Source organism: Salvelinus sp. IW2-2015, unplaced genomic scaffold (assembly GCF_002910315.2).
Source record: "Salvelinus sp. IW2-2015 unplaced genomic scaffold, ASM291031v2 Un_scaffold4091, whole genome shotgun sequence".
Taxonomy (NCBI): Eukaryota; Metazoa; Chordata; class Actinopteri; order Salmoniformes; family Salmonidae; genus Salvelinus; species Salvelinus sp. IW2-2015.
In genome coordinates this window covers 35-16,682 of record NW_019945363.1, presented here as the reverse complement: position 1 = coordinate 16,682, position 16,648 = coordinate 35, and the positions used below count along the sequence as shown (strand labels likewise).

The window sequence follows — 16,648 nt, the reverse complement described above, 5'->3', positions numbered from 1 at the left end:
GACAGGTGTAGAAATAGTCTGTCTTCAGTTGCAACACTCACTACCGAGTTCCAAATTGCCTCTTGGAAGCAACATCAGCACAGGAAACTGTTTGTCGGAGCCAAAGATTACCATGCACAATGCCAAGCTTCAGCTGGAGTGGTGTAAAGCTCGCTGCCATTGGATTCTGGAGCAATGGAAACGTGTTCTCTGGAGTGATGAATCACGCTTCACCATCTGGCATCCGACGGAGAAATCTGGGTTTGGGGGACACCAGGACAACGCTACCTGCCCGACTGCATAGTGTCTACTGTAAAGTTTGGTGGAGGAGGAATAATGACCTGGGGCTGTTTTTCATTGTTCGGCTAGGCCCTTAGTTCCAGTAAAGGGAATCGTAACACTACAGCATACAATGCGTTCTAGACGTTTCTGTGCTTCCAACTTTATGGCAACATTTTGTGGAAGGCATTTTCCTGTTTCAGTATGACAATTCCCCCGTGCACAAAGCGAGGTCCGTACGGAAATGGTTTGTTGATCGGTGTGGAAGAACTTGACTGGCCTGCACAGAGCCCCGACCTCAASCKCATCGAAAACCTTTGGGATGAATTGGAACGCAGACTGTGAGCCAGGCCTAATCGCCCAACYTCAGTGCCCGACTTCACTAATGCTCTTGTGTCTGAATGGAAACAAGTCCCTGCAGCAATGTTCCAGCATCTAGTGGAAAGCCTTCCTAGAAGAGTGGAGGCTGTTATAGCAGGGGGGACAAACTCCATATTAATGCCAATGATTTTGGAATGAGATGWTCGACAAGCAGGTGTCCATATACTTTTAGTCATGTAGTGTAGCTAATCCAATAGTGATATAGTGAGGTAAATCCATATAGAATTTACCCGGTTTATCTCCAGCACTGCTGACACTCGCAATGTACCAGAAGGTCGGTAGGAAATAGATGTTGCAGGCTTCACYRTCGGCACAGCCCCTGGTTTCAGTCKGTCTCKAATCGAATCCTGCCATCGAAGTCCTCCGGGGAGAAATGAGCACTGGATACAGTAGAGGTGCCCACAGTTCCCATACTCCAATCCGTTCACGTCAACCACACACACAGTTCCCATACTCCAATCCGTTCACGTCAACCACACACACAGTTCCCATACTCCAACCGTTCACGTCAACTCACACACACAGTTCCCCATACTGCCATACCGTTCACGTCACCACACACACTGTTCCCATACTCCAATCCGTTCACGTCAACCACACACACGTTCCCATACTCCAATCCGTTCACGTCAACCACACACCACGTTCCCATACTCCAATCCGTTCACGTCAACCACACACACAGTTCCCATACTCAATCCGTTCACGTCACCCACACACACTGTTCCCATACTCCAATCCGTTCACGTCAACCACACACACTGTTCCCACTCCAATCCGTTCACGTCAACCAACACACACAGTTCCCATACTCCAATCCGTTCACGTCAACCACACACACAGTTCCATACTCCAATCCGTTCACGTCAACCACACACACACTGTTTCCATACTCCAATCCGTTTCACGTCAACCAACACACAGTTCCCATACTCCAATCCGTTCACGTCAACCACACACACAGTTCCAATACTCCCAATCCCGTTCACGTCAACCACACACACTGTTCCCATACTCCAATCCGTTCACGTCAACCACACACACACAGTTCCCATACTCCAATCCGTTCACGTCAACCACACACACAGTTCCCATACTCCAATCCGTTACGTCAACCACAACACACAGTTCCCATACTCCAATCCGTTCACGTCACCACACACACTGTTCAACTTAAAAGGTTGCTTCTCATTTTTGGGCCATAAATGAGTCGTAACCCGTCCTTGTGGGTATTCACTATAACGCAACTCACCGCTGTAATATACTGACCTACACGCGTGTATTACTGGCACTACCGCGTGTATTTACTAGCACTACGCGTGTATTACTGCACTACGCGGTGTATTACTGCACTACGCGTGTATTACTGCACTACGCGGGTATTACTGCACTACGCGGTATCTACTAGCAATTCGCGGGTATTACTGCACTACGCGGTGTATTACTGACTACCGGGTACACTCGGCACGCGGTATTACTGCACTACGCGGGTATTACTGCACTACGCGGGTATTACTGCACTACGCGTGTATTACTGTCGCACTAGCTACAAATGACGGAAAATTCGCTCGACAAATGACGAAACACTCGCTTGATTACCAAACGCACAGGAGACGAGGATTTCTATAGTTTCTTCTTCATGGATGTACATAGTAGCTTGCCAACACTTGGTTTGGAATGTAATACCATGTTAGCATGGCTAGTAGCTAACGTTAGCCAGCTGGAACTAGATAGTAGTTACCGGTTCTCCATATGACGGGAGAAATAGTGCTTTGTGGGTAGTTCTGAAGATTTTCGGAAATGAATATGTAAAAACGCTAAAACATAACTATGTTTGTAGTTATAGGTAACCAGATCGTGACTACAACTAAGTTACTAAGTCTTTGACCACACTGTTGTGCTTCCTACCTTTTAATAGGGCGTTGGCTAGAACAGCTTCAGTGCACTTGACATAGATTCTACAAGTGGCTGGAAATCTAGAGGATGCAACACCGTTCTTCCACAAGAAATTCCATAATTTGTTGTTTTGTTGATGTTGGTGGAAACCTGTCACGTCCCTCTCCAGAATCTCCCATAAGTCTTAACTTCCAAGTCACTGAGATCTCTTCTTCTGTCCATGGTAGCCAAAATAATGGGCAACTGGGCCTTTTATATACATGACCCTACGTATGATGGCATGTTAATTGCTTAATTACTCAGGAATATTCAATATACTTATATAATTTACTCAAGTGTTTCCTTATTTTTGGCACTCTTGGTATTTAACACATAAATAAGCCATCTACCACTTCTTCACCCTGTTGCCGGCAAAAAAAACATTTCTCTCCTTTCCTCCCGTACGGAACCATCTCTTTCTCCCTGTCTCCTCTCTCTCCTCCTCTCTCTCTCTCTCTCCTCTCTTCTCTCTCTCTCTTTCTCCTGTGTCTGTCTGTCTGTCTGTCTGTCTGTCTGTCTGTCTGTCTGTCTGTCTCTCTGTCTGTCTCTCTGTCTGTCTCTCTGTCTGTCTGTCTGTCTCTCTGTCTCTGTCTCTCTCTACTTTATCACCATGTGTTGGTCTTTATTCAGCTGCAGTGACACCATTAAATATTGAAATATCCCTTACTGACATCATATGATTTCTGGGGCTGGTTGTCATGGAAACCGTATACGTCTTGTACTGCGCCCACAGACCGATACGGAGACCCCCATTCAATAGTCTGACTCAATGGACCTCCTCTCATATGCTCTATGGGCACTTTTCTACATGCATTTCTTTGCGTCCAGAAGAACAAGGCAGTAAGAGTATACACCGGCGGTGTGACTAGCCTGAACGGTGCAGCTGCCGCTCATTTTAACCACAGTCATGTCCCTGTTGTTCGACGATTGTTTAGCCCACTCATTGAAGCACGGTATATGTGGATGATGTCAGTCTCTCCAAGGCTGTTGATACAGCTTCTAGAATCGGATGCATTAGATCTAGGGTAGGAGTGGTAATCTTGGCTCAGATCCCCCCCATCTGTCCATTCATTATTATCTAAAAGGCTAAACTGATCCTAGATCAGTTCCTACTGTGAGACGCTTGACACATCCAGCCGCTGGTGTCCAGTTCCAGACCTTTGTCTGTGTGTAATACCCAGTGTGACCCAGCCGTCATCTGATGCCATGACCCCAGGATAATGCTTTGGCGTGTGGAAAACGTCTCCCATAACACACGACAGGCCGCCCCCGTCCTCCCCTCGCTCAGATGTAAATCCATGTGGTTGATACACATCGAGCTCTCGAGTCGTGATGCATGGCAAAGAAAACACCTCTCGCTTAAACGGCTTATTTGTAATCTGAGAAAGGAAATTAGATTTGACCACAGTGGTSGAGCTGTTTTGCCTGTCTAGTGTTGGTTTTCATCTCTGTTGAGTTTGATACTGAACCATGTTAATACCTGATGACCCAACTCAGAACGGGTCTCCCAACTTCCCCTGATACAGGGTCTCCGTTACCGTTGCTTTAGCCTGAATAGAGCTAGGGGAAACACTGCTCCCCCAGCCTTGACACAGATTTCTGTTATATGGGTGAGAATGAGCTCTTCTGGAGATCCACCTCTGCTTGAACCTGTCTTCTCCCACAGACATGGAGGACAGAGCGCCCTCTCTCCTGTATGACCGTGACGTGCGCCCTCGTCCATAGATTKGTCTGGGTTAAGTAGCAAGAGATGTACTTGTGCACGTATGTATGGGCACCCTCATATCCTCACYTCTCACCCTTCTGTTCCTCACGTCCCCCTTTCTCTCCCCCGTCCCTCCCCCGGCTGCCGCGCTGCAGACTGGAACGCTGACGTCAGCCGGAGGCCCGGGACAGGCCGGAGCATGTTGGGATGAGTCGGGCTCGCTGCACACAGACACCCCACCTCTCTCCTTGTCTCTCTGTCGCTAGAGGAACACAGACGTGTGGAGGAACTCCACTGTCTCTSTCTGTAAGATGAGCTGCCAGAGGGCGGCGGCAAGACACTGACTGACAGACAGACCGGCCATTTGAGTGGCTGATCTCTGATAGAGTTCCTCGTGGTTTCCTGTGGGGTGTTGGCTTGGACGAGTTGGCGCTCGTCCTCTGTCCCTCTAGGTATTAATATGAAAGCCTGGTGTACATGAACCTGCACTTATTGTCACTGTTTTGCAAAATCTCTGGTTTCCTTCATAATCATTACATTTACATTTACATTTAAGTCATTTAGCAGACGCTCTTATCCAGAGCGACTTACAAATTGGGCTTACAAATCATTGATCTTGAACCACCTGAACCACCTGAAAGGTGAAAGCAGACCCTTCCAACCTTTGACCTTCCAGTCCCCATACAGACCACTCAGTTTCCCATCGCAGCAAGCTGCGTCCTCATAAAATACACAACCTGTTTCTGTCATGCCGTCTCTCCCTCTCCRTGTTTCGCCACCCGCCAGGCCCTGTGACAAACTTCTCACCATTCACATCTCTAAAKGTGGTAAATAATATCTCCCCAGCCCATTCTGACCGGCGATAGGCAGGGCTCGGCCTGGGTTGAGCTCGACATCTATTAGACCTAATGAGCGGAGTGTAGAGCCTTTGRAATCAGACRGAGGGACATCCTCAGACAACAGGCTTTAAATCAGAGCTGCGCTGCAGAGCGAYRGYCTGTACTGTCTGGTAGATCTATTTCTATCTGTATTCTGTAATGGGAGCCGGCAGAGGGAGGGAGCAGGGAGGCCCCCCAGGGGTGGTAAACACATTGTTTATCTGAGGAGAGAAGAGAAGGGTGAGGAAGAGGGAAAGAAACGGGAGAGATATAAATAGATGGATAGAAAAGCGTGATAGAGATGTGTGTGGAAAGAGAGACGGAGAGAGTGGGCGAAAGAGGCTGAAAGAGAGGGGGACAGAGCGAGAAAGAAGAAGAGACAGAAGAGAGAGTGGGCGAAAGAGGCTGAAAGAGAGGGGGACGGAGCGAGAAAGAAGAAGAGACAGAAGAGAGAGAGAGAAAGCAGAGTAGTGGTTGTTTATATGYYGTGTTGGAGGGAGTCTGTTTGGTGTAATGAATAAGCCAAGTCACTACTGAATAATCTATGACTCACATGGTGGGGAGCTTCCCCCCGTGGAAGCTGAAGAGAGAAAGAGAGGACAGGGGGAAACAGTGAAAGGTCTCAGCCATCTCTCTCTACATCTCCATCTATTTGTCAGGGTTTTCTCTCTTCATTTGAGGTACTGTTGCACGTGCTGTATTACACAAGGAGCCGTGAGCTGTTATCAATGTTTATTACAGGTTATATAATGCATTGATAGAATTAACTATAAATTATTTAATATCATCCATTATAAACAGGTAGCTGATAAAGGGTGTTAACTAAATGTATTTGCGTCAGAAATAATTCCTCTTATAAAAAAAAACTGAGTGGAATTCCTGTGTAAGACGGTAGGATTTTACACAAGACACAGTTGAGAGGCTTTCAAAGCCGTTTAGATGGAGGGAAAAAGTCTGTTTTCCTGCCAGCCGTCTTCTGATGCAGGTAGGGTGTTGTGTAAGAGCTACTTTTGGAGGGCTTTACTGCAAGCCAAGTGTGTCTGCGCCAGAGTGCACGTTGGCCCTTGTTTTGGTGAGAGGAAAGTYGGATACAGTCGTGGTTATCTCCGTAAACTTGATGCAAGCGTTGACYTCACCGCGTGCCGGGGGAGATGGGCAGATATCAACGTTTATCTTGCCAAAATAAGTGGCTCCCGTGAGAGACGTCACATAGTCAGGTCGTTGCTGAAATGGAATCCGAGCTTGTGCAGAGCTTGTGCACCGTGGTTTAAAACAACTGGAGAGTGGTGCCTATAGCAGCTGGCATGCTTACAGTTGTGTGCGGCCTACCTGTTTCCCGGCTAGACTGAACCCTTCTACTGTAGGCCTTCCCCCATGTCCTTCCACTGTCCCATAAATCAATGCTCTGTAATGTAGAACACAACTGTGAAGTTTCTCTTACGCTCTTACGTCAGAGCATATAACACAAAGGGGGGGGGGGGGGGTGTTGACGGGGAGTCTCCTAGCAACCATAAAGAGCCCTTATAGCCTTAATTAGTTCACTTGAGGCTATAGACATATATTTCACAGAACCGTGATCTGAAGAATAGAGAGTAGTGTGTGTGTGTGTGACGCCAGAGCAATGTCCAACACTGTGGGTCTATTTCTAGAGGGAACTAGTTTTCTGTACTCAGAGGGACGAGGGGGGATGCAGTGTCAACAGAGGAAGACACAGAGAATAGTTTTTTTCCCTCCGTCCACGCTGCTATCTATCTCCTGTGTATCTGCCGTCAGTTCCAGGAAATGGAGGAGCAGCAGAATAAACAGACAGCAGGCCTACGACTGCCCTGTGATGTCACCAGCACAGAGAGAGGGAGGAGGGCACAGAGACTGGTAAAAAGAGGGAGAGGGAGAGGGGAGGGACACAGAGACTGGTAAAAAGAGGGGAGGGACACAGAGACTGGTAAAAAGAGGGGAGGGACACAGAGACTGGTAAAAAGAGGGGAGGGACACAGAGACTGGTAGTTAGCGAGGGAGCAGGAGTGTTGAGAAAGCAGAACAGAAATCTGAGGAAAGGAGAGGAGGACAGAGACTGACAGAAATATAAAGAGTAGCACCACTACAGCTAAATAGATCCTTACGCACGGCAGAGACGAGCTGAAGAGGAGGAAACGATAGGAGGAGGGAAAGAGAGGAGAGTGTTTATCGCCATGATCACTACAGCACTGATGGGTATGTCAATTATATATGTTCTATTACACATTGCTTCTCTGAAAGTAGTTTCTGTCTCTCTCTCTCTCCCTGTTTCTCTCTCTCTCTCTGTCTCTCTGTTTCTCTCTCTCTGTCTCTCTGTTTCTCTCTCTGTGTTTGTCTCTCTCTCCTTCTCTCTTCCTCCTCTTTCTCCTCTCCTTCTCTCTTTCTCTCCTCTCTCTCTCTCTCTCTCTCTCTCTCTCTCTCTCTCTTCTTCCTCTCTCCTTCTCTCTTTCTTTCTCTTTCTCTCCTTCTCTTTTAAACTTTTCCTCTCTGTTACGTTCTCTTTCTCTCTGCTGGTTGGTTAGTGTTGTGTACACGGCGTGGTATAGTCAATGAGATGATCACAGACAGCCAGTACCAGTCAGTGGCTGTAGCATGTGTTTTAGAGCTAGGACATTATGGTTGTGTGTTTGTATCGAGTGAGTGTGTTTGTGTGTGTCTGTGCACTGGACAGAAGCGCGGGTCGTTGGTCTTGGAATGCTGTGCTTGACTGTGTGTGGGAGGGGCAGGCTCCTTAGGGAGGGGGGCCAAGAATCAGGGGAGAGAGAGAAAATATACATATTGGTTTGTGCAGCATCACTAAGTACGTTTACATGAACACTTATAATTCAATATTAAACTGATTAGAAGGCTGAGTATGGGATTAGTCATGTAAACCCCTTATTCTGCTTATCTTAATGGGCGTCAGGTCAAAATGGAAGTAAGCATACGGCGATTAAAACATCTGGATTTTCTGAGCCATCTTTCAAATAGCGAGGACATGTTAACACCCTGATTGGAGTTTCCGCGGTGTATTTGATATGCGTGTGTCCCACCTAGCACCAGCAGCACAAAGGGAAGTGAGTTAGGGAAAGACTGACAGTATGCATCTTCAAAATAGTTTTCACATACGAACTGTATAATGTTCGCCAACTCAAATGCTTCCAAAAAGAACATGATCGCTGTGGTAAAACATTTGTTTTGATTGGTGTTGTTTCGTATAGCAAGTCCATCAGGCAGCCTGATTTCAGATGTGTCATGTCAACAGGATTGTTCTGCGTATAGCCAAGTCCATCAGGCAGCCTGATTTCAGATGTGTCCATGTCAAAGGTTGTTCTGCGTATAGCCAAGTCCCATCAGGTAGCCTGATTTAGATGTGTCCATGTCAAAAGGATTGTTCTGCATATAGCCAAGCTCATCAGATAGCTGATTTCAGATGTGTCCATGTCAACAGGTGTTTCTGCGTATAGCCAAGTCCCATCAGGTAGCCTGATTTCAGATGTGTCCATGTCAACAGGATTGTTCTGCGTATAGCCAAGTCCCATCAGGTAGCCTGATTTCAGATGTGTCCATGTAAACAGGGTTGTTCTGCGTATAGCAAGTCCATCAGGTAGCTGATTCAGATGTGTCCATGTCAACAGGATGTTCTGCGTATAGCCAAGTCCAATCAGGTAGCCTGATTCAGATGTGTCCATGTCAACAGGTTGTTCTGCGTATAGCCAAGTCCCATCAGGCAGCCTGATTTCAGATGTGTCCATGTCAACGGATTGTTCTGCGTATAGCCAAGTCATCAGGTAGCCTGATTTCAGATGTGTGCTGTCAACAGGGTTGTTCTGCGTATAGCCAAGTCCATCAGGCAGCTGATTTCAGATGTCCATGTCAACAGGGTTGTTCTGCGTATAGCCAAGTCCCATCAGGTAGCCTGATTTCAGATGTGTCCATGTCAACAGGGTTTTGTCTGCGTATAGCCAAGTCCCATCAGGCAGCCTGATTTCAGATGTGTCCATGTCAACAGGTTGTTCTGCGTAATACCAAGTCATCAGAGCCTTTAATGATGTTCAATGTCACAGGGTTGTTCTGCGTTAGCCAAGTCCATCAGCAGCCTGATTTCAGATGTGTCCATGTCAACAGGATTTTTCTGCGTATAGCCAAGTCCATCAGGTCTGATTTCAGATGTGTCATGTCAACAGGGTTGTTCTGCGTATAGCCAAGTCCCATCAGGCAGCCTGATTTCAGATGTGTCATGTCAACAGGGTTGTTCTGCGTAATAGCCAAGTCCATCAGGTGCCTGATTTCAGATGTGTCCATGTCAACAGGTTGTTCTGCGTATAGAAGTCCATCAGGCAGCCTGATTTCAGATGTGTCCATGTAACAGTGATTTGTATATGGAAATTGTTCTTCTTGCAAAGCAGGTCAACGTGATCTGACTATTACTATTATTGTGTGCATGTAACGTACTCATTCATCTGATAAACCAGTGACTGTGTCTGCCTTTAGTGTGTGTTGTGTGTATGAGTCTTTAGGACTGTGTGTGTGATTGTGTTTGTGTGTGACTGTGTGTGCTGCACCAGTGTGGGTGTTAGCCTAACACGATTTAGACAAAGTTTCAAGCAAACATATCTGGCTGTCTGGCACGCTGTTGGAAAACTTGTAGATAAATAATCGTCCAATCGCGACTATTTATTCAGATTTAATGGGGGGAAGCGTGCGATGGAGGCCTTCCTGTAGCAGTGCGTTCTGGGGGTGGTTGGCCAGGGCCGAGGTCTCCACACCACGCCACAGTTCAATGCAGTCTTTGTGAGAGAAGTGCTAGACTTCATGTTGGACTTATCAGGCCAGGTGGACAGTATTGTGAAGGGGCTCTCTGTGCTGATAAGGATGCTGTGTGTGTGTGTGTGTGTGTGTGTGTGTGTGTGTGTGTGTGTGTGTGTGTGTGTGTGTGTGTGTGTGTGTGTGTGTGTGTGTGTGTGTGTGTGTGTGTGTGTTGTGTGTGTGTGTGTGTTGGGCGCAGGGACCGAATGTGATGACAATTAATGTTATTATCTACCTGGGTAGATATTTAGTCTTTTTTCTTTTATTTTTTCTTTTCTTTCTTTTCTTTTGATTATTCGTGTTTCTTTTTTCATTATTCAATATGCGTGGACCAACATTCTCTCTCTGTTCTTCTCTCTAGTGGACATTAACTCTGCCCTGCCCCTGCGTCTGCCCCCGGCTGCCATCCCCATGGACCTACGCATTGACCAGCACCATCACCAGCAGCAGCAGCAGCTGTCCATGTCTCCTTCTGCAGCCCAGGTGTCTGCAGCCCAGGCGTCTGCAGCCCAGGCGTCTGCAGCCCAGGCGTCTGCAGCCCAGGCGTCTGCAGCCCAGGCGTCTGCAGCCCAGGCCAGAGAGCAGCAGCTTCAGCAGGAGCTCCTGTCCCTGAAACAGAAACAACAGATTCAGAGACAGCATCTCATCGCTGAGTTCCAGAGGCAACATGAGCAGCTCAACCGCCAGCATGAAGCCCAGCTACAGGAACATGTTAAGGTGGGGAGGGAGAGAGAGGGGGGAGAGGGGGGAGAGGGGGAGAGGTAGGGAGGCGGGAGGGTGTAAGGCTCCGCTCCAGAAGCATGTCAAGAAAGATGGTCATTTCCCTCTCATACATGTCTAAACTAGATCTCTCTCAGTGCAGCAGAAGCCTTTCAGCCCTATGATATTAGCCCTGCTCTTGGGTCAGTGTTTGGGCCTGTAAGTGACCTAGATTCTGCAGATTGAAGGGCTGAGGGCTGATCCCAGTACAGTGCTAACAGCACAAGGGCTCCTTTGGCCTGTGGTGGGGCTGGAAGACCACTCAGGTAGCAGAGAGTGACGCAAAGCCAAGGCAGGGAGGCCCAGGCTCAATCAGCTCCATTCAGAGCCTGTACACACACACACACACACCGAGAGCTGCAGCACACACACCTCTGCCTATCACCAATTACCAAGACAGGTCAAGGAGTGGAAAAGAAAGTAGGAGACAGACACTGGTGGATTGGAAAYAGAAAGACATGGAATCGTCTTGTTTTCCTGTATACCTCTATGGAACTCTTMAGGTTAAGGTGTCTCCCCTTAAATGCACCAAAGGCTGGATTCCAAACTTAAAGCACTCCCTTCCATTTGCCCTTGAATATTGAAAGGGGGAAAGTTTGMGACCTATCCAAAACCATACCGTGCCTGCCTGCTGCCCTTCTGTCACGCACCTCCTCACCTCCCATATGAATGTATCCATCCGCAGGACTCTTATTCCAGTCACTTTCCCTTGACGGTAAACACGGCTGCATGTCCTCGCTAGCAGGCGCTTATTTAAAACAAACTAAACCATCCAAGGCAATAACAAACATCCCCGCCAAATTACGTCCAATCAAATTAATCAAATATTGGAGTTGGGCACTCTACTAAGGAGAGAGCATGGGGTCGTGTGTGTGTGTGTGTGTGTGTGTGTGTGTGTGTGTGTGTGTGTGTCTAATAGTTGAGTCTGGTCGTGATGTAGAGGGTCCATGGTGCGTACAGAGGGGAAAGGTTATTCACGTATTGACTGGAGTGGTCTGGTTCCTGTAAACATGCCGGGAACATTTGCATGGACAGTGATTGGGCTGAGGCTGAATAGATGTGTTGTGATAGCGTGAGGTGACCAGGCTAGCATGTTTCACTTGGGTCTTGGGTGAACGTGTCAGGATGGGGGATAGCTGCGAGAGACAAGACCTGCAGGGCAAGGAGAGAGAAGGGAGGGAGCGAGGGAGAAATCAGCATTGGCTCCTGCCCCAGAACCAACAGCAGGATGTTGTACCAACATTGTATTAACATTATAGTACTGTTACTGTAACATTGTAGTAACATAACGTTGTTATCGCAGGAGCTCCTGGCCCAGGATGTTATATTAACGTTGTAGTAACGTTGTGTTCCCCTCCATGCAGCAGGAGCTCCTGGCCCAGGATGTTATATTAACGTTGCAGTAAACGTTGTGTTCCCCTCCATGCAGCAGGAGCTCCTGGCCCAGGATGTTGTGTTAACGTTGTGTTCCCCTCCATGCAGCACCAGCAGGAGCTCCTGGCCCAAGATGTTATATTAACGTTGTAGTAACGTTGTGTTCCCTCCATGCAGCAGGAGCTCCTGGCCCAGGATGTTATATTAACGTTGCAGTAAAGTTGTGTTCCCCTCCATGCAGCAGGAGCTCCTGGCCCAGGATGTTTATATTAACGTTGCAGTAAAGTTGTGTTCCCCTCCATGCAGCAGGAGCTCTGGCCCAGGATGTTATATTCCTCTCTAGGTTTCTTCCTAGGTTTTGGCCTTTCTAGAGAGTTTTTCCTAGCCACCGTGCTTCTAACACTGCATTGCTTGCTGTTTGGGGTTTTAGGCTGGGTTTCTGTACAGCACTTCAAGATATTAGCTGATGTACGAAGGCTATATAAAATAAAACTTGATTGATTGATTGATATATTAACGTTGCAGTAAAGTTGTGTTCCCCTCCATGCAGCAGGAGCTCCTGGCCCAGGATGTTATATTAACGTTGCAGTAACGTTGTGTTCCCCTCCATGCAGCACCAGCAGGAGCTCCTGGCCCAGGATATTATATTAACGTTGCAGTAAAGTTGTGTTCCCCTCCATGCAGCAGGGAGCTCCTGGCCCAGGATGTTATATTAACGTTGCAGAACATTGTGTTCCCCTCCATGTAGCACCAGCAGGAGCTCCTGGCCCAGGATGTTATATTAACGTTGTGTTCCCCCCATGCAGCACCAGCAGGAGCTCCTGGCCCAGGATGTTTATATTAACGTTTGCAGTAACGTGTGTTCCCCTCCATGCAGCACCAAGGCAGGAGCTCCTGGCCCAGGATGTTGTATTAACGTTGTAGTAACGTTGTGTTCCCCTCCATGCAGCACCAGCAGGAGCTCCTGGCCCTGAAACATCAGCAGGAGCTGTTGGAGCACCAGAGGAAGATGGAGAAGCACCGTCTGGAGCAGGAACTGGACAAACACCAGAGAGAACAGAAACTACTGCTGCTCAAGAACAAGGAGAGAGGACAGGAGAGTAAGCAGCTGGAACAATACATTATAATATTACTAGTAGAACTAAAATGGGGCGACTATGTACAAAAAGTGCTGTAATTTCTAAACGGTTCACCTGATGTGGACGAAAATACCCTCAAATTAAAGCTGACTGGCTGCACTTTAAGCTCTATTGTCATTGGCTGATTTCAAATCCAAACTTTTGAAGTATAGAGCCAYAAGAAGAAACAGTAATTACGGAGGGCAGTGTATATCTCTCTCACACCCAACCATCCTCCATTCCGGTCATCCCTCTATTCTAGAGTGGATGTGCTTGTCTGGTGTTGCCCTGCTGCCTGCTCTGTCAGTGGAGAGGTGTTGAGAGAGACAGGCAGCAGGCTYCAGGTAGAGGGCTGGCCTCGCCACCACAAGGCCACCGGCTCATTAATCATCTAGTGGTATGGATGGGCTAAACACACACACACAGGGTCACCAGACAGGATGGAATGAAACGGCAGCTGCCCTGGAGGAGTTTGGTCTGATACAACCCTCATTAGTCTAGAGCTGAGGGTTCTCTCTGTGTCTCTGTCTTTCTGTCTCTCTGATTCTGTTTGTCTAGATCCTCATCTTCACTCTCTGCACAATCACCAATTATAATGACAACGGTTCACGCGATATGGATGAAAATACCCTCAAATTAAAGTTGACAGTCMGCACTTTAACCTCGTAGTCATTGTTTGATTTCAAATCCAAACTTTTGGAGTATAGAGACAAAATAAGAGAAAATGCTTCACTGCCTCAATAATTACAGAGGGCAGTGTTTTGCACAGCTTTGGGAATTGGAAATGTGACCGTTTGAATAGCCCATCATATCAATGGGAGTCTGTGATAGATATAACTCCTAGTAAACTCTGCCTGAAATGGCGTCAGAGCTCACACCTCCCTTCAGCGACGCCCTTTAACCTCTCCCTCACTCTGCTAGCATATTGCTCAAGTCTATCCTTTCCTTCTTGATCTATGTGAAGGGCCTTAAGGCTACCATGAATTGGGTGTGAGTGATCTGTTCCATCTGCAGTGCCGGAGGCTGGAGTGTCTTCTTACCCTGGTACCATGTACCCTCTCAGGTGCAGTGGCCAGTACGGAGGTGAAGATGCGACTGCAGGAGGTTTGTGCTGAACAAGAAGAAGGCTCTGGCCCAGAGGAGTCTCAACCACGGGGGGTTGCCCAACGACCCCCGCTACTGGTACGGGTGAGTACTGTCACACACACACACACACACACACACACACACACGGAGGACACAGCAGACTATTTGGTCTGTTGAGAGGACCTCTCCCTCCTCAGCCTTGAGTGTTTATTATCGAGCCGTGGAACCACGTCCAGCTGTGGCTGTGTGCTCATGTTTAGGTGCTGTGTGAACCACGTCCAGCTGGGTCTGTGTGTTCAGTTTAGGTGCTGTGTGAACCCACGTCCAGCTGGGTTGTGTGCTCAGTGTTTAGGGTGCTGTGTGAACCCACGTCCAGCTGTGGGTCTGTGTGGCTCAGTTTAGGTGCTGTGTGAACCCACGTCAGCTGTGGTCTGTTGTTTCAGTATTAGGTGCTGTGTGAACCCACGTCCAGCTGTGGTCTGTGTGTCAGTATTAGGTGCTGTGTGAACCCACTCCAGCTGTGGCTGTGTGTTCAGATTAGAGTGCTGTGTGAACCCACGTCCAGCTGTGGTCTGTGTGTTCAGTATTTAGGTGCTGTGTGAACCCACGTCCAGCTGTGGTCTGTGTGTTCAGTAATTAGTGTGCTGTGTGAACCCACGTCCAGCTGTGGTGCTGTGTGCTCAGTGTTAGGTGCTGTGTGAACCCACGTCCAGCTGGGGTCTGTGTTCAGTGTTTAGGTGCTGTGTGAACCACGTCCAGCTGTGGTCTGTGTGTTCAGTATTAGGTGCTGTGTGAACCCACGTCCAGCTGTGGCCTGTGTGTTCAGTATTAGGTGCTGTGTGAACCCACGTCCAGCTGTGGCTGTGTGTCAGTATTAGGTGCTGTGTGAACCCACGTCAGCTGTGGTGCCCTGTTGTGTTCAGTATTAGGTGCTGGTGTGAACCCACGTCCAGCTTGGCCTGTGTGTTCAGTGTTAGGTGCTGTGTGAACCACGTCCAGCTGTGGCCTGTGTGGTCAGTATTAGGTGCTGTGTGAACCCACGTCCAGCTGTGGCCTGTGTGCTCAGGTTAGGTGCTGTGTGAACCCACGCCAGCTGTGGTCTGTGTGTTCAGTTTAGGTGCTGTTGAACCCACGTCCAGCTGTGGGCCTGTGTGTCAGTATTAGGTGCTGTGTGAACCCACGTCCAGCTGTGGCCTGTGTGTTCAGTATTAGGTGCTGTGTGAACCCACTCCAGCTGTGGCTGTGTGTTCAGTTTAGGTTCTGTGTGAACCACGTCAGTGTGGCCGTGTTCAGTTATGCTGTGTGAACCCACGTCCAGCTGTGGCCTGTTGTTCAGTTATTAGGTTCTGGTGTGAACCCACGTCCAGCTGTGGCCTGTGTGTTCAGTATTAGGTGCTGTGTGAACCCACGTCAGCTGTGGCCTGTGTGTTCAGTATTAGGTGCTGTTGAACCACGTCCAGCTGTGGTCTGTTGTTCAGTATTAGGTGCTGTGTGAACCCACGTCCAGCTGTGGCTGTGTGTTCAGTATTAGGTGCTGTGTAACCCACGTCCAGCTGTGGCCTGTGGTTCAGTATAGGTGCTGTGTGAACCCACGTCCAGCTGTGGCCTGTGTGTTCAGTAGTAGGCTGTGTGAACCCACGTCCAGCTGTGGCTGTGTGTCAGTTTAGGTGCTGTGTGAACCACGTCAGCTGTGGCCTGTGTGTCAGTATAGGTGCTGTGTGAACCACGTCCAGCTGTGGCCTGTGTGTTCAGTATTAGGTGCTGTGTGAACCACGTCCAGCTGTGGCCTTGTGGTTCATATAGGTGCTGCGTTCCTGTTTTATAACGCGTTTATAGAAGTCGTTAGTAGGGAACTTGTGTGATCACTGTGTTTGCAATTTGTCTTAGTAAAATCATTCCAGCACTCACCACACACAGTAAACCACTTCTCCACTACTACCATTACTGACCAGTGGAGTATAGAGTCAGTATTATCAGGACTGTCTCTCCCCTCCCCTCCCTCCTCTCTCTCTCAATGTAAAAGAGTCTCTCAGCACTTTAAAAGCTGCCAGTCGTTCAGACCTGAAGAGAGGTAGAGGGGAGTATATGCACCCAGAGTGTGGTTTCACTAGACCAGAACATGGGTTTGGGCCTGGGCCAGCACAGCTTACCTTACTGCCTGAGATTCAGTCTTGCTCTGTAGCAGATAGCTAACCTCACAAGACAGACATCAGCTCTGCTCTGCCCCATTCTTCCACCCAGGCTGACTGCGACTCAACCAATCTTACCTCAGCCTGTACCTCAGCCTGTACCTCAGCCTGTACCCCAGGCTGTACCCCAGGCTGTACCCAGGCTGCTACCCCAGGCTGTAC

The 16,648-nt window shown here is 48.4% G+C and overlaps 1 protein-coding gene and 1 long non-coding RNA gene across 2 annotated transcripts in view; both read left to right on the top strand.

Annotated features, from left to right (window-relative positions):
* LOC112076855 (histone deacetylase 4) overlaps positions 1-14,399 on the top strand; it is a gene marked incomplete at its 3' end in the record, with an annotated part of 34,963 nt that extends 20,564 nt beyond the window's left edge. The window contains exons 3-6 of the mRNA XM_070441479.1: positions 10,322-10,443; positions 10,504-10,677; positions 13,043-13,193; positions 14,275-14,399. Of these exons, the coding sequence (XP_070297580.1) occupies positions 10,322-10,443; positions 10,504-10,677; positions 13,043-13,193; positions 14,275-14,399 (572 nt within the window). The remainder of the gene's footprint in view (positions 1-10,321; positions 10,444-10,503; positions 10,678-13,042; positions 13,194-14,274) is intronic.
* Positions 8,608-9,403, top strand: LOC139026188 (uncharacterized). The gene is made up of 4 exons (XR_011477932.1): positions 8,608-8,730; positions 8,852-8,898; positions 9,019-9,163; positions 9,339-9,403. It is a non-coding gene; the product is annotated as an uncharacterized lncRNA (long non-coding RNA).
* Positions 14,400-16,648: the final 2,249 nt, after the last annotated feature.